This window comes from Tursiops truncatus, chromosome 1 (genome assembly GCF_011762595.2).
Source record: "Tursiops truncatus isolate mTurTru1 chromosome 1, mTurTru1.mat.Y, whole genome shotgun sequence".
Taxonomy (NCBI): domain Eukaryota; kingdom Metazoa; phylum Chordata; class Mammalia; order Artiodactyla; family Delphinidae; genus Tursiops; species Tursiops truncatus.
The window spans coordinates 66,546,047-66,571,324 of NC_047034.1; the positions used below are offsets into that span (position 1 = coordinate 66,546,047).

The following is a 25,278-nucleotide window of genomic DNA, read 5'->3' on the forward strand; positions in this document are numbered from 1 at the left end:
TATGTCAGTCTTACCTCAATTTTAAAAAAATTTTAAAAAGTAGAACCTTTCAATGAAGCCATTTGGGTTTGAAGTTTTCTTAGTGGGAATTATTTTTCTAATTATATGTTTACTGAACTGTAACACAGGAAAGTGTGCGTGTGATAAATGAAGAGTTCAGTAAACTACCAGACAGTGAGCCTATTAGTGTTACCACTATTGACACCAAGAAATTAAAAATTACCAGCTGTCCTTAAGCCTCATCTATTGCCCTGTCCCAATATCAACATGCAATCTCTCCTGAAAGGTACCAGATATTCTGATTTCTAATACCATAGGTTAGTTTTGCCTATAACCAAACTTTATACAAATGGGGTCATACAGCATATGTCTTTTTTCCATCTGACTTCTTTTGGTTAACATTATGCTTGTAACAATCATTCATGTTGTGGAGGCTAGCTGAAGTTTCTTCATCTTCATTGCTATATGGTATCCTTCTGTATGTGTACACCACACTTTATTAATACATTCTACTCGTGATGAACATTTGTTTTTTCAGCTTGGGTCTATTGTAAATAATACTTCTATCAACACCATGTACATTTATTTATTTATCTAGCTTTTTATTTATTTATTTGCACTTGCATGCTCTCATTTATTTAAGGTATATACTTAGGAGTAGAATATTACTGGTTCCTAGAGTATGTCTATATTTAAACTTTAATAGATAATAAAAAACCATGTTCCAAAGAGGTTGCACAATTTATCCATCCATCTGCAGTATATGTGGGTTCCCATTGTTCCACGCAACATTGCTCCACTGATAACACCTAGTGTGATTAGTCTTTTTATTGTAACTGCTCCTTGTGGGTGTATCTTGGTATCTTATTTTAGTTTTAATTTTTATTTGCCTGATTACTAGTGAAATTGAAACCTTCACAAATGTTTGTTAGTTACATTGTTACATATTTTTCAACTCCTTTGCTCATTTCTCTATTGAATTGTCTGTCATTTCCTTTTTATTTGTATAAATTCTTTATATAGTCCAGGTAAGAGCTTTTTGTTAAATGTTTTGCAAAGATTCTCTCCTATTCTGTGCTTTGTTTCTTTACTCTCTTAAAGGTGTTTTGATGAGTGGAATTTCACATTAGTACGTTTAGTACTAATTAGTACTAATTTCACATTAGTACATCTTACCATTTCTTTTAGGGTTCTTTCTTTTAGGTTTGGTTTAAAATTTCTTTCCCTACCACAAAGTCATACAGAGTACAGATATTCTTCTATAAATACAGTATCTTTTAGATTTGTTGTTTTACACTTCATATGAGGGTCTACAATACACTTGGAATTTTTTCATTTCTTTCCCACGTGGATAGCCAATTGATCCAGCACTATTTGCTGAAAAACTGTCATTTCTCCATAGCTCTGCAATACTTTTTGTCATATATAAGTGTTTATGTACATCTGGGTGTGTTTCTGGAGCTTTTATTCTGTTCCATGGTTCTATTTGGCCTTTTGCTTCAACCACACTGTCTTAATTGGAGTAGCTTTATAAATAGATTTCAATATCTGGTAGAATTAGTTCTGACCTCTTTCCTCTTCCTCAACAGTGTCTTGGCTGGTAGTAATTCCTTTCATTTTCATATAAATTTCAGGAACATTTGTCATTTTCCACACTAAAAAAAAACCTGCTGTGTTACTGTCTGGGATTGTCTATATATATTAATCTGGAGCTATTTACATCTTTACAATATTGATTCTTCCAAATTGTATACCTATCCATGCATTCATTTGGGTCTTCCTTTATATCTCCAAATAATGCTTTATAATTTGATTCTGGAAACCTTACACATCTTTTCCTAGATTTACTCTTAGGTCCTTGAAGTGTTTTGATATCATAAATGGTGTCATAAATATTTTCAAGTTTACTTTTCTAAATGTTATTGTTATATGCAAATACAATCAATTTTTACATAGACTTTGTATCTTGTGCTTTTCTAAACTCACTTATTGATTTTAACAAATTATCTGTAGATTCTTTGGACTTTGTTGTCCAAACAATATTGTCTGTGAAGATGGACGGTGTTTATATTTCCTTTTTAATCTTCCCCCACCCCGTCTTACCACTCTGGCTAGAACCTCTAGTACAATATTAAATATTTTCCTTTTTCCATTATTATTTCTTCTTTGATACATAGATTATTTAACACTGTATTTCTTGTTTCAAAATATTATAAGATTTAAAAAACTTCTGATAATTATTCATAGCCTATATTCATTATCATAAGAGAACATTATAGAGAGAGTATGTCAAAATATTTCACTTTGTGGATTCGTGTATTTCTCCTTATAGGTCTATCAATTGTGTATTATATAGCTTAAGATTATCCTACTAGGTGCATGGAAATTTTAAATTGTTATATATATAGTTATATTTTAAGATTGTCTTACTACGTGCATGCAATTTTTAAATGTTATGTATTACTCATAATTATATGATATATTATAAATTGTTATATATTAAACCTGTCTCATTACAAGGTGAACCTGTTCATTAATACTTTTGTCATAAGCTCTATTTTGTCTGATATTAATATAACTACTCCAATTTTCTTTTGGTTCATATTTACACGTTATAATCTTTCTCTATGCTTTTACATTCAGAATTTCTGTTTATATGTTTTATATGTCTCTTTAGTAAACATTACAAAGTTAGATTTTGTTTATTTTAATCCTATCCATCAATTTTTATGTTTAACCTGGAGCACTTAGTCCATTTACATTAAATATAATTACTAATATACTTGAGTTTATGATTCATATCATTCACCAACCTTGTAATTATTCAGTTTTTGATTTTTTTCTGATTTAGGAGGATTTGGAGAATATTTAGTAATTCATGTCACACTTTTTGATCTGCACTATTCAAAATCTTATTAAATATAACCTGTCACTATATTTGATATATAGTTCAACAATGTAATCTTTTTTGAGTTTTTTTGTCTCCTTTTATCTTGTGTTTTTATTTGCTTGTTTGTTTGATTGACTAATTTGCATATCACTGTGTACAAAGAAGGGAGATATGACAAGACTCTGCTTATGGGAAAGGGACAAGGGTGTCAAAGAGAGTTCTTTGGGGTATCAGTTGGCTGAAAAGTCACTCTGTGGAATCAGAATGTCTAAATATATTTCTAAGTTATTTTGTCGTGGAGTGTGCGAGGCAAACCTCTCCTCCCCTACCTCCTCTGCAAATCTTCAGTAAATTCTACTTTGCTCACCAATCCCTTCTTATGAGTGAATTTTGATTTTGGCAGGGAAAGGCATTAGAAAAAGTGTTGCAGTATTGCTCTATGGGCCCACATGGCAGTGTTAGGAGAGAATGTGAGGCACAGGAACTTGGAGGCAGAGGAGATCATAAAAAAGTAAGTCCCGGGCTTCCCTGGTGGCGCAGTGGTTGAGAGTACATCCTGCCGATGCAGGGGACACGGGTTCGTGCCCCGGTCCGGGAAGATCCCACATGCCGCGGAGCGGCTGGGCCCGTGCGTGAGCCACGGCCGCTGAGCCTGCGCGTCCGGAGCCTGTGCTCCGCAACGGGAGAGGCCACAACAGTAAGAGGCCCGTGTACCAAAAAAAAAAAAAAAAGTAAGTCCCTAGGAATTTACAGAAACGCTGGAGAAATTTCCCCAGGGCACGGACTTGGGGAATTGAGGTAATTCTACCTAAATTTCGAGTGCTGGGGAGGGGTCCACTGCAAGCTGTGTTGTACACCACTGGAGTTATTCCTACGTTAGCCAATCAGGCAGCTGCATCGTCTCTGAAGTCCCCAAGAAAAACATTTTACACTTGGGAGAAACCCCTTAGACCTCTGCCATTAGTGCCTTTGGGTGGACATTAATTAATTAAATTTATTGAACCAATGGTCTTGTGTCCAGAAAACCTCTCAGGACTAACCATGCTGAGCACTCCCTGCCTCGAGTTAGTCACACTGGTTTGCTGAGCCTCTGGAGGCACTGCCCTGACCAGAGCTAGCCAATTCCTAGAGATACTAAACGGCTCGCATCACTTTTCAAATGCAAAGACAACCAATCCAGAGCCCATACTCCTAACCACCTCCATTATCTCACACTCCCAGCCACTATCCACCAGCCCTAACCACCCAGGGCGAGGTACCAGGCAACTAGGAACAACCCCTATGCTCCAGAGTCCACTGAAATGATTCAAACTAGCCAATTCTAGAAACAGGAAGCATTCTGTGCTTTTGGATACAAGGGCCCCTAGATAGTTAAGATGCACATCTAGCGGAAAATTTCAATGACCCCAGATTCTTGCATCTTCCTATACATAAAAAAGCACTAAAATCATTAAGTTGAGATATCTGTTCTTTATGATTAGCATTAATAGTTTTATGCTTGACTACATGTATTTCCCAGACCCCACCCCACCCCCCAAAAAATCATATATATCTTGGCCCCTCTCCCACCTCTTCAGAGCAGTTCCTCATAGCTATCTGAGAGGCTGCCTCCCAGGTTCTAGTCCTCAGTAAGGTCCTCGTATAAAACTGAAACTCACTGCTCTTACATTGTGCTTTTTTTTTTTCAGTTGACATTCTCTATACCAGTAAAGAAACGGACCAGCAAAACATTTCACTGAATTCAAGTTATGTGGCCAAAGAAGAGCATAAAGCTAATTAGCTTAGATAGAAAATTAGCTCATCCTTTTCAACTCTTTAGAACTATGGTCTAACTACTAACGGAGATAGTTAAATCATAAAGCAGTTCCTAAAACTGCCAAGACATTTGTTTTTAATATCAAGTGTAATCCATGGTGACCGTTTGAGATTCTATTTCTCACCTAACAGTTATTCAACTAGATAATAAACTACCTCTCGGTTAGAAAGCACCAACATACACCCCCCCCCCACACACACACACACGCACACATGCACTTTCTCTTCTCTGTATACTGTGTAGGAAAAAAAAACCTGTGATCTAAGGAATGTAAGTTAGAGGAGATGCAGATAAAATTAGTTTTATTTGGAATGAAGGATTGTGGGACTTGCACCTGACAAGTAATAGAGACTTCTTAGAAGAAACAAACAAACAAACAAACTAGCCAATTCTAGACCTGCTTACCCTGCCTCACCTATTCCTCCCCAGGGAAACCACAATAGAGGCTATGACTTCAGTTCCCCCCCACCCTCTCTGCTCTTGTGCCTGTGACCTATGTTTTCCCATGTGCCCCCTCCTCTTGGGAACTGTGAGAAAAAAGGTGTTTTTTCCATGGCAATGGTCTCCTGATCTGTAGGCCTTACTGATCTTCAAATTTTCTCTGTAGTCACTATATTTTAGAATAGCACAGTACCTGGATGTGCCAAGTTCCTAAGATGTACAGGATCACAGGGAGAAGGGGCACTTGTCCCAGGAGAATTTACATCACTGGGCAGTAAGTACCTGCCACTGCCCTGACCTGAAAAAGAAGTGAGAGAGGCCAGAGCACCTATGTGGACAGTGGGGCGTGTGTGTGTGTGTGTGTGTGTGTGTGTGTGTGTGTGTGTGCGTGCTAGGAATGGGTGTGTCCTTTTCTCAGCACTCCCTGACCTTCTCAGAGCATTTCCCAGGGGTCCTGGGGATGCCAGAAGGATCAATTACCTGCACAAGGTGTGTGGATGGAATACTTGGACCTTTGACAATCATCCTGGGACCACAAGAGCCAGGCTGCCTGATGAGAAGGCCAAACTGGAAAGAGAGAAACAATCTGGGTCCTCAACAGTGGCACTGAGCTGCTTTACCAACTGGCCTAGGAACCCATGCCTCCTCTGGACTTCCAGTGGGATGGAAGATGAATTTCATCACTGTTTAAGCTATTTGAGTTGGGGCTTATTTTTGCAACAAAAAGGATCCTAAGAGATACACTGACACAGGGCATTGAATTGTTAAATTAGTTTAGATACTATCTTAATTGATCTGTTTTTTTTTTAATGTGGTAGATGTTACTCATCTACTAACAGTGTGTAGATGTCACTACAATGTTGAATTCCCCCTATTTTCTGATTTCCTCATATCTTGAACTATCAGCTTTCCTAAAGTCCCTCTACCTCAGATTGACTTTTTCTCCTTATGATTCATCAAATAAAATTTTAAAAGCTGTGTTATAATTGTATTGAATATTGAAAATAATAACTTGGTGTTAAATTAATATGAACATATCCATGACATCTAAGAGGTGAAAACAGATAATGTATCTGTCTTACTGCTTCAACTATTTTGTATAATGGAAAATAGTTTTACATGCATCACTTTATTTAAAAATTGAAATACTCAGAAGTAACAAAAGAAAAAACCAAATAATTCATCTGAGGTTATTTAATCTTCAGCCAGAATCTGTAGGTGCGTTTTATCACTGAGATAAATCCTTTCTCTGCTCTATAGTTTCTCTGAGGGCCTTAGAGCTCATTTCTACAGTTCGTATTTAGATGGTGCTCATCTCATAAACCACTCTGAAGTTTAGAAGAGGAAGAGGAGGTGGAAGAAGAGGGGAGTAGGAAAGTACACTGGGTTGGATAGTGTCCTCTGAAAATTCATGTCCAGCATGAATGAAAAAAGAAAACCCTGAAGAATGCAAACAAAAACCTCAAAAGCGGCTGAGACACTCCAATCACATATAAAAGGTAAACTTGGTAAGTATGAATTTTAGGAGAAGATGTGATTAGGAATTTGTTCATTTGGCAAGTGAACATTAGGTAACTTTTTTTTCGTGCAGTTTGATTTAGATGAACAGGCTTGACTGTTCGTGGAGCAGTATGAGAGAAAAGGAAGTTAAAATGCTTTTCCTGCAACAAGGCTTGGTTGCTGGGCTAATTCATAGTAAATAGGATCCTACTCTTCAATGTAACTACAGATGAGTGAGGAGAGAAAAGTTAAGGGAAGCTGCTTCATCCTCCATGAGAGAAATCTGGATTTTCTTCCTGAGGGAACCAGATTTGTTAGGTGTATTAGTTTTCTATTGCTGCTGTAACAGATTACTACATATAGTATTTGTCTTTGTCTGACTTATTTCACTTACTATAATGCTTCCAAGGCCCATCCTTGTTGTTGTAAATGGCAGGATTTCCTTCCTTTTTAATGACTGAATAGTATTCCATTGTATGTATATTTACCACATCTTCTTTATCCATTATTACGTTGATGGGCACTTACGTTGTTTTCATGTCTAGGCTATTGTAAATAATGCTGCATTGAACATGGGGGTGCAAATGTCTCTTCAACATAGTGATTTAGTTTCCTTCAGATATATGCCCAGAAGTGGAATTACTGGATCATATGGTAGTTCTATTTTTAATTTTTTGAGGAACTTCCATACTGTTTTCCACAGTGCTAGTACCAATTTGCATTCCCACCAACAGTGCACAAGTGTTCACTTCTCTCCACATCCTCACCAACACTTGCTATCTCTTGTTTTTTTGATCATGGACATTCTAACATATGTGAGATGACTTCTCATTGTGATTTTGATTTCCATTACCCTAGTAATTAATGATTGTGAGAACCTGTTCATGTACTTGTTGTCCATTAGTATATCTTCTTTGGAAAAATGATTGCTTAAAGATGTTACCTCAGTATGGATTTAATTTTCATTTCTCTTATGACGAGTGAGGATGAAGGGACTGGGTTTTGAAACAGGAAAAAAAGGCATGAAAGCCCCTGTGATGATAAAGACCTTGAGTGTATATCCAATTATTTCCTCTGTTATGCCCCAAAATATCCTCACACCAAGCTTGGTACCCAATTTCCTTTTTCATGAGTAAAAGTTCTCTCCTCAACTGCCATAATTCTCAAAAAAATTATACACCAAATGGCCTGAGTTCACACAAGAGAAACTGGAGTTTGAAAGCATATCTCTCTGATACAAGCTCCTCAGTTAGCGTCACTCCATTACACTACATTAAACCAAGAGCAGAGCAGTGGGACTTCCAAGGAAGAACAAAAATCTGCTACAGGAAAGTTCAATGTAAGACAAATCCCCAAGACTGGGTAGACAGCTGGTAAGCAAAGCAGTAAGATAAAATAATCATCTGAGTTAAGAAGGAATTAAGAGAAGTAAGGATGTGTTCTGAGCACACGGTTCTATTTTTATAGATAGGTACTTGAGATATGTACAAATTCCTATAGATATTTGGATAAGGCAGGTGAATAGGGAGAGAAATTTACATATAGTTCATACTAATTGACATTGTGTGATGGTAATTGTTAAAGTTAAGTAAACGTAATTCAATTTAAAACGTTGGATTATAGATATGTTTACATGGCTTCTATCTGAAATTAATTAATTAATAGCTAATTAAGTAATACTATGTAGGATGCTAATCTATATTGACACTAAATTTAGTCACATCATCACAGATAGCTACAAGGCAGGCTAGGAAAAATAGCCTTTAGCTAGGCAGTCATGTACTCAGTTAAAAATTTTACTATTCTAAATCAAGGATTGACAAACTATAGCTGGCGACCAAATCATGTCAGTGTCTTTTTTTGTAAATAAAGATTTATTTGAACATAAAACAACACTATGTAGGATGGTTTAGTTGCTCAAAAAGCCTTGGAGGAAATGGGGAGATATTGGTCAAAGGGTACAAACTTCCAGTTATATGATGAATAAGTTTTGGGAATCTGATGTACAGCATGGTGATTACAATTAATATTGATAATACTGTATTATATACTTGAAAGTTGATACAAGAGTAGATCTTATATGTCCTCACAACAGTAAAGAAATGGTAAGCATGTGACAAGATGGCAGTATTAGCTAATGCTATGGTAGTTATCATTTGCAATGTACCAAATTAACACGTTGCACACCTTAAACTTACACAATATTATATGTCAATTGTATCTCAACAAAGCTGGGGAAAAAAGGCAGCAGAAATTACTCTTAAGACTAATTCTGATTCTCAGATAACAGAAACCATCTTTTCCAAGCATATCAGTTGACCAAGGTAGAAAAGGCTCAGCAGAAAAAGAGAGATTTTTCTCATCAACACCACGTTGTCTAAAGGGGGCTAAGTGTCCCTGGCTAGATAGACTTTCCTTGGTCATCACTACTGTCCTGCAGGATGGAAACTTCAAAGGACCTGAGACTCTTCAAACCCAAGCCTAATATATTCTTTTCTTCCACCTGGAGAAGTATCCCTGCACTAATTTTGCATATCCAGATATCCCTCGCACATGGACCAGCTCCTTCCCCAAAAGGCACAATGCTTGAGGATGTAAAAAATAGCCTTTGTTCACCAGTGGCAAGGAGCCTTAGCCAGGGGATATTCCCCCCCAGCCATCCTCCCCCCACAGCATCCAGTTGCTTTCTATTCCCATTACTGTCTTACATTTCTCATGTCATTTGACCCATAGACGCATCTTACCTTCTCAATTGTTCCATTGAGTCTGGACGTATTTGGATTCATTCAGCATCTGAACGGTTTGTGAGCACCTGTTCTGAGCTAAGCATAGCATAACCATAGGCAGCTTCAGCAGAAAATGGGCATCCATTTCAGCCAAAATCAGTGATGTGATCCCTGGAAGGGATGCCATGAGCCAGAGAAGGTAAAAACTGGTGATTTAGGGTGATATACAAGGCTGCAACCCAGTTCTGGGGGGCTTGTCTTTGGCATTGAGCTCGAGCCATAAATATCGTTGATTCCGGCGTGTACCCAAATGCACTTTGGGTAACCCACTTCTATGAGTCATACTTGGTCTATTTACAGGCTGAAAAGTCTTGGTCACTTCACTACCCCACCTCTCACATTTCCTGAATCTTGTGAAACTATCTGAGTCCCACAAGTAACCTCATCTCACTCCCACAAGTCAGAGAAGGAAGAGGTATTTCTACAGGCTCTATTAGGCCAACTGCTTCCTCTTCTCTCCTCAGAGTTGTCCCTGAACTTGGGATATGAGAGGACTCACCATGGATCTGCCTTATTACCACGGCCCTCTGTCCAAGCGAGACTGTGAGACCTTGCTGCTCAAGGAAGGGGTGGACGGCAACTTTCTGTTAAGAGACAGTGAGTCTATGCCCGGAGTCCTGTGCCTCTGTGTCTCGTGAGTAGCCTCATCTTCCACACATTTGAAACCTTATGCTAAATGTAGGACTGATAACCAAGTAGAAAAGAAATTCTACTTCACTGGCTTCGCAGCCCCAATGAGCAGAATGAGAAATAGTTAGACTGCCAGGAGGGGATGGAAGGAACGTGTCTGTCCAAGCTCCTCCACCTGCCCTTCTCTCCCTGGTGCAAATGCCATACAAGCAATGAGCAGACTCTGTGAAGCAGCAGAAATGGGGGGGGCGGTGGTGAGGAGAAGAGTGCAGGCAGCATGGGAGCAGAGCGGGGAGGCAGAGAAGGTAGCCATGTGAGAAAGGTCCTCTCCTATAGAGGTTGATTTATTTGGTATGGAAAAGACTAGGTGCCCTTTATAAAATTTTTATCTGAGAGGCCAACTTTTTACATGGATTCTGCTGGCTCCACTTGTGATTCTTAAAATACTCATAATATTTCAAATTTCGTTGGATTTGTAAAAGGCTTCAGCGTACATCATCTCCTTTCATCCTGCTTTTAGTCTATCAAGACAAGCCACCATTTTATAGATGAAGAAACAGAGACCTGGGATTTCTCAAACAACTTGGTTGTGCAACAATTCATCTGGTGGTTCCAAAGGGGCTGAGTTCAGTATGCAGGTCCAAGCCAGAGCATCAGAGCTACACTGCTGAAGGAACTTGTTTAGCCCAGTTTAGAAAGCAATCCTGAACAGGTATCAGGGGAAATCTACTGTCTTTAAAGATTCTTGTCTTTGTGGAGACCACTGAAATTTTTCTTTACCTGTTATAGAAATTAAAATCCAAGTGTCTCCATGGATGCGCTTCAGGGCTTCTTAGAATTCGGGAGCTATAAGGACAAAAGAGATTGTCATTACTAACAGAATAGGCAGGGATATATTTCTTTCTCTATATGATACCGGGAATACAGATATAAGAAAGGCAGCCTTAAGGTGTTAGCAGTTTGAATTTTCAAGTCACAGGTGATGTTGAGGGTGTTTTCATATTTTTTTAGCCATTGTTAATTCCTCTTTTGAGAATTGCATAATCATATCCTTTACCCATTTTTTAGCTTGAGTTGTTCGTCTTCTTACTGATTTTTTTCAATTTCTATGTATGAAGGTAAAACTTTTTTTTTCTAGAAAAAAGACACACACAGACACAAGAAAACTACAGACCAATTTCAATTTCATTTACTATCAATTTTCAATAAACTACTAACAAAATGGAAGCCAGTAAAACATTAATGGAGAAAATACACTATGCTCAAGTATGGTCCAATCCAAGAAATCAAGGATGGTTCCCTGATAGGAAAATTATTAGTTTAATTACATATTAATAAGTCAGAGGTTACAAACTGCATAGCTGATTCAAATTTGCTTAAAAGGTATTAGATAAAATTCAGCATCAACCCCTCAATTAAACACACAGTCATGTGTGCATATGCATACACACACTTACATACTCTTAACCATGTAGAGCTAGAGAGGTGCTTCCTTAAACAAAGGCCAGATGAAGCACTAGAAGAATTACCCCCCAAATCATGAATGAGCCAGAGATGTTCATTATAAGCACTACTATGTAACATTTTCCAGGATATGTTAGCAAGTGTAATTAGTCAAAGGAAATACATGTAAAAATTGAAAACAAAGGTGCAAAATTATTATTATTTGCCGTTGACATGACTTTATACCTGTGAAATACAGATTTAACTGAAAAGAAAAACGACTAAAAACTAAGAAAATCCAATAAGGATATCTGCTTATATTATTGAAATCTAAAAAATCAATAGCTTTTTCATACAGAAACAATAACCAGTAAGTAAATATAATAACACATCTCATTTACATCAGCACAAAATTAATAATACCCAGGAATAAATGTAATATGAAATGTACAAAATTAAACAGCTACTGGGGAGCTTACTAGAAGACTTCAGTGAAGGGAAGGATTCAGTTTGAAAGCATATCAGTTCACCATAATTAATCATAAATTCAGTATATTTCCAGTGAAAAATCAACAGAATTTAAAATTTTTTCTTCAAAGATAGTAAAGTTTATCCAGGTGGGAAATGAAACACAAGGAACCTGCCAGAGAGCCAGAAAATATTTAATTAAAAAAAGGGGAGGCTTCCCTGGTGGCGCAGTGGTTGAGCGTTGAGCGTTCGCCTGCCGATGCAGGGGACACAGGCTCGTGCCCCGGTCCAGGAAGATCCCACATGCCATGGAGCGGCTGGGCCCGTGAGCCATGGTCGCTGAGCCTGCGCGTCCGGAGGCTGTGCTCCGCAACGGGAGAGGCCACAGCAGTGAGAGGCCCGCGTACCGCCAAAAAAAAAGGGGGGACTAATACCAAATATTAAAATACATTATAAAACTACAGTAACTACTACAGTAATTAAGAGTTTCGTACTGAGAGATCAATGGAATCAAATATAGAATCCGGTAGAAATGAATCCAAATACGTATGGAATTTAGCATATACGTAAAAGCATTTCAAATCAATGAGGAAAAGATGAGTGATAATTGTGTTGGGACACTTGGCTGGTCACTTAGAAAAAAATAAACCTGAATCCCTTTCTTACTTCTTGAAGTAAAATTAATTCAAATTGGTTCTAATACAGAACTTATTTTTCTAAATGAAACTGTGTGTACTAGAAGAAAACGTGAACTATTAAAAAATATTCCTGGAATTGAGAAAGACTTCCTAACAAGATATAAAACACAGAAACCAAGAAAAGATTGCTAAATATGACCATTATAACAAAAAACTGTTGTTAAAAAAAACTTATTGACAAACCAACAGAAAAAATCAAAACTTCATTAACATATAACGAAGCTTTTAAAAAACAATAGAAAACTAGGTAAAATGCAAGAGGAGGAGATTCTCTGAAATGGAATGTGAAAAAGAAAGATAAAAAAATGCTAGATCTCACTCATAACTAAAGAAACACAAATTAAAAGAATAATGTGGGCTTCCCTGGTGGCGCAGTGGTTAAGAATCCGCCTGCCAACGCAGGAGACCGGGGTTCGAGCTCTGGTCCGGGAAGATCCCACATGCCGCGGAGCAACTATATTAACTACTGAGCCTGTGCTCCTAGAGCCCACGAGCCACAACTACAGAGCCCAAGTGCCACAAATGCTGAAGCCTGTGCGCCTAGAGCCCGTGCTCCGCAACAAGAGAAGCCACGACAATGAGAAGCCTGCGCACAGTGATAAAAAGTAACCCCCGCTCATCACAACTAGAGAAAGCCTGCGCACAGCAACGAAGACCTAACAGAGCCATAAATAAATAAATACATTTATTTATATTAAAAAAAAGAATAATGTGATACCATTTTTACCTCTTCAAGGGTTTAGAATTAAAACTATGAAAATACCCAGAGGAAATTCAACTGCTGGGAAGCAGAAGTGCTTGCACATGCTAAATACAGCCTCTTTGGATAGAAATGTGGTCAAAACATAAAATGCACAAGTATAACCTTTGACTCAAAATTTCATTAATAAAAATGTATCTTATAGTTATTACTGCATAAGTATGTGCAAATTGACATTAACAAGATTGAGTAAATCCATATATGGTATGAAAAATACTCCAAGATCTATTGTTGTGTGAAAAAGGCAAGATGCAAAGTATGATCCCATCTGTGTAAAAAAAAAAAAAAAAAAGTACGCCTATATTTTTGTATATTCATAAACAAGTTTTGAAAGTTATATAAGAAATTTATAATAGTGGTTACAGCTGGGGAATTTAGGAGGAGTAAATAGGGAAAAAAATGTTGTGGATTCATTCTTTTTATTTGGTAACTTTTTCACACTTTAAGTGCTTACATGCATGCATTACTTTGGTAATTTAAAAAAATGTTTATAAAAATGTAGTGAATCCCTACTACCTATTCAAACACTGTGCTAAGGCCTGGGGAGATTCTAAGGAGATTCCAATAAGGGACTTGCAATTTTTTTCAACATGTAAATAAATAAAATGAGGGTAAGACAATATTATACAAATTCAAGGACAGAGGAGATGAGCAGGAAAGTTTTCTTAGAGGAGGTGGTATTTGAGCTGGGATTTAAAAGAGTGGATAAGATTTGGTTACACAGAAATGGGATGGAAGGCATTGTAGGTTGGGGAAAAGGCAGGAACATAGGTCTAGAAATAGGATATTTTAAAACACATAAGAATCATACAGGGTTCTGGAAAGGTAGTTTGGAAACCAACTTTTGGAAAAGTCAGTTTGGGGTAATATTATGGGGTCTTAAAAGAATGATTCTGTAGCTAATGGGGAAACACGGATGGTTTCTAAGCAGGGAAATGACAAGATTAGTGCTGAGTTTTAGGAACTCCAGTCTAATAAGGAGAGTGTACTGAAGCTGGCAGATGATGATGGCAAACCAGATGGGAGATGGTGAGGGACTAGCTACGGTGGGGCAAGCAGTGCGAATGGAGATTAGAAGAAGTTGCAAGAGATGTGATAGAGACAGGAGAGACCTTGGTCAAGATTTCAGGGTACATAGTCAACACTGGGATTCTCTTTAAAAATTGACATTTATGCTCAACTGCTCTGTGATACATCATGCTAGCTTATATATTCATTCAAAGCAAAATTCATGGAGAAATGTAATACAAATAATAATAACTAATCAAATGGAGAGGCAGAAATAAATATTTGTTAAACACCTGCACTTGATCGGGGCTCACCCTCTTCCCTGCCCACGTCACTTAAAGGCAAACAAAATTTCAGGCACCCTCAGGCTTAAGGCTCAGATCAAATGGTCCCCATCAAAACGGCCTTCTTCATAATTCTTGTGAAATTTTGTTATGACAAAGATCAGACAGACCATTCAGTTGTTATTGTTCAACAGTTATTTAAAGTCTCCCATGTCAAGCACTATGGTAGACACTCAGTTGATGCCTTCAACACAGCTCAGAGTCTAGTGGGGAAAATAAAGAAGTAAAAGGACACTGTGACGTGTGTGATAACTGATGACTGAGAGCAAGGAGTGATTCATTCATCAAGGAGTAGAGAGCCTACATGGGAGCTGGGACTTGGAGGATGACTAGAAGCTTCATTCACTCATTCAACAAGCACACACTGAGCACCTATTAGGTTCCAGGCATGTTCCTATGCGTTGGTGAGACAGTGATAAACAGTACAGGCACTAGTCCTGCCTTCATGAAATGACGTTCCAGTGAGAGGAGACAATACAGTGAAAACAAAACAGAGGGGTATTACAGGGAGGGACAAATAGTCTTCTTTAGGTTGGGTACAGGAAAGAGTCCTCTGAGAAGCTCACATAAAGCAATTCATATTCCAGTATACAACCCTAAGTAAGCAAAGCCAAAACTATCTACAACACAAGCACTAGACTGTTTTTCTACATCTGTGCAGCAAGAGCCACTATGAAGGTGCTTTCTATGAGTCAAAAATTGTGCTAAGCATGTTACATCAATTACCTCATTTATCTTTTGCAAAACCGTCTTCCATAGGTGATATATCTCTGTTTTGTGGGAAAAGAAATGGAGCTTCTTATTAACTAAAGTGTCCAAGGTCAAACTGTTAATATGTTGTTATGTCCCCTCTCTTATCAATGTCCCCAGTTCCACTGAAATGTGTTCAATGTGGTCCCCTTGGAACTGTGTTATAAAGTGCCCAGATGGGGGACTTGAGGGCTTGGCAGTAGATCCTAATATGTAGAATTTGCATTCTGCTTCCTAGAAATGGGCTACCCTCTCTTCTTTGTTGTGTTAGAATGCCAATATGCCAAATTTCATGATTTCACAGATCTAAATGAAGATATTATGGAGAAGGTTAGAAATAAAGGAAGGAAGTCACAGAGGAGAGTTGGCCCAGCAGCATATAGCACTGACCAGAAAGTTATGTATGTGGTAACCATGGACAGGAAATGTTACTTGATCTCACAGCCTGATAGAGCATGAAAACACCAATGTGCAAAACACTGTCTGTGTAGGCGACATTGTGAGTGTTAGAAGTTGGAACTGGGTCTGGCTTTATAATCAGCAGAGTCAAAATGGAATAGATATTCGGAGATGCAAGGAATTCACCTGCAGTTATGAAGGCAAAGGAGGGACTTTCTGTAGTCATATATAGGAAGCCTGCAGATGAGAAGAACCCAAGCCCTGACTTAGGGCAAGTCCTCACTGAGGAGGAAACAACAGAAAGAGTGAATGAGAGAGAACCCAAGAGTCATTTCCAGCTCTCAGGTTCTGAGATCTTTGGAAAGACTTGAGTTCAGAAAGAAAAAAAAAATTCAAACTTTTTTGTTGTTTTAGAAAAATCAAATGTTGAGAAAGGTATAAAAAAGAGAGCAGAAATTATCTCAGTCTCACCACTCAGAAATCACCTTTTCTAATCTCTCCAGACTGTTCTCTATTCATATGCATGTATAAGCAAATATTATATATGTACATAAATGATTCATTATATATATGATCATCTGAAACCCTTTTTTTCAGTGTATAATGGGTATCTTTCCACTTCAAAGAAAGCCAATACACATCAGCCTTTCATGATTGCTTACTATTTTGATTGCATATATCATAATTTATATATAACTATATATTTAGGTTATTTCCAGTTTGGTCCAATGGACCCAATGTAATTTGAGAAGATTAACATTTTTGTGCTTACATCTTTGAGAGTTTGCCCAACTCTCTCCTCAGGATAATATCCTAAACATTTTAACATTTTTACACATATTGACAAATTAGTACAACAAAAGGTTGTATGGATGCACACTCCAATCAAGACCAGTGAGAGAGCCAGAAGTTAAAAGTCTTAAAACATTCTGTATTGACTTGTAACTGTTTTATTCATCGTCTTAGCAGTATATTTCAAAGAACAGAAGTTCTTGATTTTGATGAAGTCAAATTTATCATGTTTTTCTTTCATGAATTGTGATTTCAGTGTTGTATATAATAAACCCTTGCTTAATGCAATTCATAAAGATTTTCTCCTTGTTTTCTTCTAGAGTTGTATACTTTTAACTTTCACATTTAGTGTAGCCTATTCTGATTTAATTTTTGCAATCTGGGGTAAGGTTGTGGTTGGTGTTTTATTAAATATGGTCACCTATTTGTTCCAGCTCATTGTTGAACAGACTATCCTTTATACCAAGAAATTGCTTTTGTGCCTTTGTAAAAAACAAAAACTATTGACTATATAAGTTTGGATCTATTTCTAAGCTCTCACCATGGATCTTTTTTTTTTTTTGTCTTTATGAAACTTCTGTATTGTGTTGATTACTATCACTTTATAATAAATCTTGAAATAAGATGGTTTAAATCACCCAACTTTTTCAGGGTTATTTTAGCTATGTTAGTCCCTTTGCATTTCCATACATATTTTAGATTCGGCTTTTCATCTACTCCCCCCCACCAACACACACACAGACTGATGACATTTAGATTGAGATTGCATGAATCTAGAGATCAATTTGGGGAGAACTAACATGGTAATATTAATTCTTCTGATCCATGAACATAGTTTAATCTTTTCATTCATTCATATCTTTTAAAATTTCTCTCAGAAATGTTTTGTAACAGGTCTTGTACATCTTTTGTCAAATTTATCCCGAAGATTTCACACACTTGATGTTATTTTAAATGATATCAGATTTTAATGATTTAAAATTTTTAATTATTTTATTTTCACTTTCCACTTGTTCAATGCAAGTGAATGAAAACACAGTTGATTTTCATATACTGAACTTGTATCCTGCAACCTTGCTAAACTCACTTATTGGCCCAGTGGCTTTTTTTGTAGAATCTCTGTATGATTTTCTACATGCCATCTGCAATTAAAGATGATTTTATTTCTTCCATGCCAATTTTTCTGTTCCATTTTTTTCTTGCCTTATTGCACTAGCTAAGACTTCCAAAACAATGTATAATAGAAGTGATGAGTGCAAAAAATCCTTGTCATTTTCTGATCTTGGGGTAAAAGTATTCAATCTTTTCCCACTAACTACATCTTTAGCCCTCCACTTCCTAGTAGGGCTGAGAGTTTTTTTCTGCATCAACTGAAATGGTAGTATGAATTTTTGTTTCTTGTCTGTTAATCAACAGATTAAATTTTCTAGATTCCACATGTAAGTGATACCATGCAGCATTGATCTTTCTCTGTCTAGCATGGTTGAATAATATTCTATTGTTTATATATTCTGCATCTTCTTTATCCATTCCTCAGTTGATGGACACTTGGGTTGTTTCCTTATCTTGGCTTATGTGAGTAATGTTGCAATGAACATGGAGTACAGATATCTCTTTGATATCTTGTTTTCATTCCCTTTGACTGTATACTCAGAAGTGGGATTACTGGATCATAATTTTTACTTTTTTGAGGAACCTCCATACTGTTTTCCATAGTGGTTGCACCAATTTACATTCCCACCAACAGTGCACAAGTATTCCCTTCTCTCCACATCCTCACCTATATTTGATATCTCTTGTCTTTTTGATGATAGCCATTCTAACACATGTGAGGTGACATCTCATTGTGATTCTGATTTCAATTTCCCTGATGATTAGAGATACTGAGTTCCTTTTAAAGTACCTGTTGGCCATTTGTATATCTTTTTGGGAAAAACATGTATGCTTTATGTATTTTGAAACAAACATTTAGGTGCATAAACATTTAGAATTGTTATATCCTCTCGATCAATTGACCCCTTTATCTTTTTGAAAACCCCGCTTCTTTATTCCTGGTTATAGTCATTGCTCTGAGCTGATATTGCTAGCTTTCTTTTTATTAGTGTTAATAGTATATACTTTTCCCATCAATTGACTTTTAATCTAGTTGTGTTTTCATTTTTATATCAGGTCTTTTGTAAGAATCATACCCCTGAGTCTTGCTTTTTTATCCAATCTGACAATAACTTCCCTTTAATAGGGATGATTAGGCCATTTGTATTTAATGTGATCATTAATATGACTGGTTTAAATCTACTATCTTGGTATTTATTTTCTATTTGTCCTGTCTGTTCTTCTTTTCCCCTTTCTGCCTACTTTGGAATTGATTGAATATTTAAATTATTTCCAAATTATCTCTTTTGCAGGCTTGCTACCTAAAATTCTTTGTTTTTTGGTAGTTTATTTAATATTTATAGTATTCATGTTTCACTTATTATAACCTATATTTGAGTAATATTATACCACTTCACCTATAATACAAGAACCTTACAATAATATACTTTCATTTCTCCCACACTCTAATTAAGCTTTTGTGCTCTTATTGTCATCCATTTTATTTCTATATATTTTATTACCCCTACAGTAGATTGTTATTACTTTTACTTTTAGCAATCAATTATCTTTTAAAGTGATTTTAAATATAAGAAAAATATTTTTTTATTTACCCACATAATTACTATTTCTGGTACTCTTCTTTCCTTTGTATGTACCAGGGTTTCTCAACCTTGGCATTATTGAAATTTGGGGCCAGCTAATTCTTTGTTGAGGGGAATGCCCTGTGCAACTTGTGATGACTAAACATATCTCAAGACATTGCCAAAAGTCACTCCTAGTTGAGAAATATTAGTATTGTTTCAGATTTTCACCTGGTACCATTTTCTGTCTGTCTAAAGGACTTCCTATAACATTTCCTGTAGTGCATATATACTGGTGTAAATTATTTCAGCTTTTGTGTATTTGAAAATGTCTTCTTTTCACCTTCAGTTTTTGAAAGATTTTCCCTGGATATAGATTTCTAGGTTAATTTTTTCTTTCAATACGCTTAAGATTTTGTTCCACTGTCTCCTGACTTGCAGCGTTTCTGATAAGAAGTTTGCTGTCCTTATATTTGTTCTTCTGTAGGTATGTATTTTTTTTCTTCAATTGCTTTTGAGATTTTCTCTTTATCATTGGTTTTAGGCAATTTGATTGTGATGTACCTTTGTGTAATTTTCTTTGTGTTTCTTGAGTTTGGGGTGCATTTAATTTTTTGTACATGTGGGTTTATAATTTTCATCAAACTTAGAAAATTTTTGTCTGCTGTTTCTTTAAATAGTTTTGTTCCCACTCAGGGAATTTAATTACAGGTATATTAGGCTACCCAAAGTTGTTCCACATTTTACAGGTTCTCTGTTTATTTTTTTCAGTCTTTTTTTCTCTCTGATTTTCATTTTGTATAGTTTCTATTGCTTTGTCTTCAAGTTCACTAATTTCTGTCTGCTGTAATGTGAAATTTGCTGCTAATCCCATTCAGTGAATTCTTCGTTTTACACAATGTAGTTTTTATCTCTAGAAGTTTAATTTGGGTGTTTCTTTAATATCATCCATGTTTCTACTTAGCAAGCTCCTTTTCTCTAGATTCTTGAACATCTGAGATAATAACAACAACTGTATTAATGTCCTTGTCTACCAAGGTAGAGCCTTATGTCTCCCTAAGTTGACGAAATAGAGCTAGGAGTCCAGGAAGGCCAAGGTGCCTAGAGTTTATGGGGGTGAGAACATAGAAGAAAAGATACACTAAGAAAGAGCTCCTGGGATCTGCAGAGGGGTTCCTTGAATCTTCAGCTTAGTGTTGAATAGCTCATGTGCATGAGGTAAATAACCAGGCTGGGTAAAAAAAATCACCCTAAAAGCCAAAGGAACAATCTCTGGAGCTCACGCTGGTCTGGAAATAGTTTGTATTCTCACCAGAGTAGAAAATTTTATAATCCATGGACCTCAGTTAGAATAATCAGAAGCATACTGATTCAGTAGTGGGATAGAATTAGCTCTGAACTAAAGGCTGCTCTTGTATCACCTAAAAAATATTTAAAACAAGTCTCCAAAAGATTGAACTATTTCCAAGTAGCTTAACTGCACCCTAGAAAAATGTTCAAGAATCTTTATAGGAAAATGAGAATATCCAGCACCATAAAGATAAAATTTGCTACTTCTGGCATCAAATCAAAATTTACCAGGTATGGGGACTTTCCTCATGGTCCAGTGGTTAAGACTGCATGCTCCCAATGCAGGGGGCAAGGGTTCGATCCCTGGTTGGGGAACTAAGATCCCACATGTTGCATGGTGCGGCCTAAAAACAACAAAAACAAAATTTGCCAAGTATGAATAGAGGCAGGAATTACAATCCATAAAGAGGAGAAATGTTAATCAATAGAACCAGACCCAGAAATGAACCAACATCATATTTTATAGGATATTAATATAATCAATGTCCTTCTGTGTTATATTATGCCACAGAAAGAGAACTGACACATCTGTGTGATAAGGCCATGACTGTGTACTCTTATTCTTATCAAATGAAGGCAACTGGTTCTGACTACTTTGCTATTAGGAATTTTAGCTAGATAGTTAGATAAATTGCTTTTGTTTGATCTACAGCAAAGCTTTTCCTAGATCTAGATGCCAGATCTATGATTATTTTATCCACAAAAATATGCACATCTGGAACTGCAGTTGAAAATACAATAACCTTTGATTAAGGTTGTAATAATCCATAGTCATTCTTCAAGATATATCTGGTGTTTGCACTGGCCAATAGGTCAGTCAAATGAGAATGTGGTAGGAATCAACACACCGTACATTTCATGATTTGATGGTGCCCTTAGTATAGAAATCTCTTCCAGGGATGTGAAATTGCTTTAGTTTACTGTCTTGGCAGATGAAACCAGTTATAGGAGCTTCTGCTTTGTCCTTCCCACTACAATAGTCCTCATTCTATGATTCAAAGAACAGATGAAAAGATTTTGACAATTCCTAAGTCTGTAAGTGCATTCTGGAACTGGGGAAATAACCATAGGATGGTCCCGTGGTCCCACTGGATCCACTTGAAGTAGACTCGGGCCAAGATTTCTTCTATCACCTGACTCCCATGAGTTCTACCTCTGACTGCTGGATCATGGGAACATTTGAGTCTCCAAAAATTAGTGTCAGTTCAGAGCCAGTATCAAACAACTCTAAAAAATATTGGGTATTTTTCCTTTTCCCAGTACACAGTGCCCCTAGTAAATGTTGTACGTTCTTCTGGAAAAGGTTTGGGGAAGTGTGGTCACATTCCTTCCTTAAAGCAATCCAGAAACCCAACACCACTCTCAATAAAAGGGATCTGAGTCTGTCAACTGGATTAAATCTGTAGATTGGGTAAGACATCCAAGAATCCCTACTCTGTGACTCAAGTCAGTGTTGTGCCACAAGACCTAGAAGTTCTCTGCTTACTTTATAACCAACAGAACTTTAGGCTGTCCATCATTCTACGCTTTGGAATCCAGTGAATCAATTAGACATCACCACAGATCCCTGTACAGCAAATTGCTCTTACACTGTTACATCCCTCTGGCTTGTGATAATTGTGCCGTCTTTGTCTCTCATTGAGTGCTAACACCTAACCTCTACTATTCCTCGATCCCATTATTTCCACTAAAATCAGGGCACCCAACTATTTCAGGATTTCCCACTGTCAACTCCAGCTTACAGTACAGAGATACAGTTTTCAAAGATGCTGGTTCTCTCCTCATAATTTATTTTTTAGTTCATCATGAAGGTGCTGACCTTCAGACACCTTGAAGGGGGGTGAGGTATAACTAGACGGTTTGCATTAATAGATTTATTATAATATTCCCATCTCCCTGAGTTTTCAGATTCCTTTCTCTATAGAATTCCAGGGAAGTTTTGGCATTTTGATCTCCATTGAATGTGAGCCACCATTAAATCCATGTTTCAATTAACCAGTCTAGCAGAATGTTTATGTCACTCCCCAGTGCGTGAGCTAGCACATTAATTCCGAATCCTGGGTGAGTGTGCCTTTATTTATGAATTCAGCCAACAAATCTTCTATTTTATCCATCTTGGTTTAACATCCTAATATCCATTTCTGTATATACTCTTTTTTTTTAAACATCTTTATTGGAGTATAATTGCTTTACAATGGTGTGTTAATTTCTGCTGTATAACAAAGTAAATCAGCTACTTTATCCTTCTTGGTTTAACATCCTAATATCCATTTCTGTGTATACTCTTTATATATGTGTCTCCCACTGACTGAACCCAATCAGAGGCCTGAGAGCAAGGGAGCCCATAGAGGTCAGAGCACAGAGCAGAGTGGGGAAAGTTAGAAAGAGGATCTGGAGATACAGAAAATATCCGGCACATGTATATACTAGTACAGTAAGTCCCCTACATAAGAACCTTCAAGTTGTGAACTTTCAAAGATGCAAACATGCGTTGGCATGTCCAATCTTGTAAGTTAGTTCACATGTCTGGCGTACCTTGCCACGTGTGTGCATCCTCTACAAGTGGTTGTGCTTTTGTGTACTTTACTGTACAGTACTATATAGAGTACAGTAGTACAGTATCTTTATTTCAAGCCCAGGATGTCTGGTAGCAAGCATAAAAGCAGCGGTGATGTAGGTGGTACTGCTAAGGAGAGATTCACGACACAGAAAATGGCAAGGGGATTTTCTTTATTTGAGGAGGCACTGTTAGTTTTTGAGGCATAGGACCTGAACGTAGAATGGTACACGAAGGTTGCAGCAGCCATTCAGAATGCAATCCAGTGCCACCGTGTCATCTATGGTGAGAAAAAAAGAGCTACCCAGACATCACTGGATCGTTTTTTCCAAGAGGGTAGATAGAATTGAATCCAGCAAGGAACCAGAACCTGTGCCATCAACGTCAGGCATGAGTGAAACTGCAGCTTGTCCTCTGTCTCCTACTGCTGACGATCCTTCAGCTCTACCATCTCCCACCCCCTCTCCCTCCTCCAGTCAGTAACTCTTCTTGCCTGTTCACTCGATGCCAGCCCCTGGAAGCCAGCAATTGTACTGTACTACTGTACTTTTCAAGGTACTGTACTGTAAGATTAAAAAGTTTTGTTTGTTTGCTTGTTATGTATTATTTGTGTGAAAAGTATTATAAACTTATTACAGTACAGTACTGTATAGCCAATTCTGTTAGTTGGGTACCTAGGCTAACTTTGTTGGACTTACGAACAAATTGGACTTACAAACAAATTGGACTTATGAACGTGCTCTCAGTACAGAACTTGTTCGTATGTAAGAGACACTGTTCTGGCCACGTTAAGTTTGAAATAGCTAACATCCAAGAGGAGATGTTAAGTAGTTAATGTTAAGTAGTTAATGTTAGGTAGAAAAAATGAGTCTGGAGTTCAGGGCCAGGTTGGAGGTAGAAATACAAATTAAAATATAATTTGGTAAGTGTTCATATTTTCACAATAGTCAGTCTTTCCATTCAAAAACATTCCACCTCCTTTTATTTTGTTCATTTATGTCTCTTGGTAAGATTTTTCATACACACTTGGCACATTTCTTATTAAGATAATTCAATGCAACTCAGCAAACAGTTATTGAGAATGTATTGTAAGATTGACAGTGGTGTTAGAGTGAACAAAACAGACATGATTCTGGCCCGAGTATGAAATACAGATGAGGAAATGGATAATTAAAATTCGGTATGATAAGTATGTTTCGATAGTAATGGACTACTTTTTCCAAAGGTTCCCCTCCTTTCCCCCTGATGGAATGCCCCACCCCAGGGTGCCTTACCTGATGCACTAGGTGCCTTGAATCAATTCAGCTGCCTTTCTCTGCCAAGTCTTTGAGCAAAGCCTGGGTGGCAGAGGTGGCATGTGGCTGGTTATCGAGGTATGTAGTATGCACATAGTGAGGTTCTTGTGATATTGATTATCACTTGAGACCTGTTAAGACAGGAATACATGCACCGATTAAACCCCATCTACCCAACATTCCTCTTCTCTCCCCATGAGAATCAGCCTGAAGTCACCCCATCCCCCATTCCATACTCTTAAAAACACAGGGGGAAAATCAGGGATACAAATTTTAAGACTATATTCATTTTAGGTCTGTTTTTTGAAAAACATAAAAATTTTCTTGAATATTGAAAAAAGTAAAACCACTCTAAAAGAGAATTATTAGAGAATTAAAACATAGCCTTTACCACAAAATAGTGTACTTCAAAAGAAGTGAGGTTGTTGGCAAAAATAACAAATACTTAGTGGTGGGCACTTTTTATCTGTTTAATTGTTTTGCTTTTGTGTTTGGATAAAGGCTGTTTCAGAGCAGTCAGTAAGCATCTGGAATCTAGAAAGTTAACCACTGTGATTACTAAAGGCTTAAATAACAAACTCTGTAGCTTGTTTTCAGTAAAGAGATATCAGCTCCCACAAAGAGCCAAAATGTTCATAATAGATTTTTTTCAAAGTTGCAGAACAAGAGATGTTTG

At 37.1% G+C, this 25,278-nt stretch overlaps 2 protein-coding genes across 11 annotated transcripts in view; one reads left to right on the top strand and one right to left on the bottom strand.

Moving 5' to 3' along the window:
- Positions 1–9,683, bottom strand: part of LOC117312170 (T-lymphocyte surface antigen Ly-9-like) — a 35,103-nt gene extending 25,420 nt beyond the window's left edge. For all 4 annotated transcript variants that reach the window (XR_004526425.2, XM_033855851.2, XM_033855856.2 and 1 more), the window contains exon 1: positions 9,392–9,683. Coding sequence is in view for 3 of the 4 variants with exons in the window: in XM_033855851.2 (XP_033711742.1) it covers positions 9,392–9,433 (42 nt within the window). In the remaining variant the exon portion in view is untranslated. The remainder of the gene's footprint in view (positions 1–9,391) is intronic.
- Positions 9,684–9,828: 145 nt separating this feature from the next.
- The window catches only part of SH2D1B (SH2 domain containing 1B), a 37,228-nt gene continuing 21,778 nt past the window's right edge, over positions 9,829–25,278 (top strand). For 4 of the 7 annotated variants that reach the window (XR_002175778.2, XM_019932082.2, XM_033855872.2 and 1 more), the window contains exon 1: positions 9,832–10,067. Coding sequence is in view for 6 of the 7 variants with exons in the window: in XM_019932082.2 (XP_019787641.1) it covers positions 9,919–10,067 (149 nt within the window). In the remaining variant the exon portion in view is untranslated. Of the gene's footprint in view, positions 10,068–25,278 lie in introns of all 7 variants that reach the window. The other 3 variants (XM_019932096.3, XM_073805090.1, XM_033855890.2) reach the window with 1 other exon arrangement.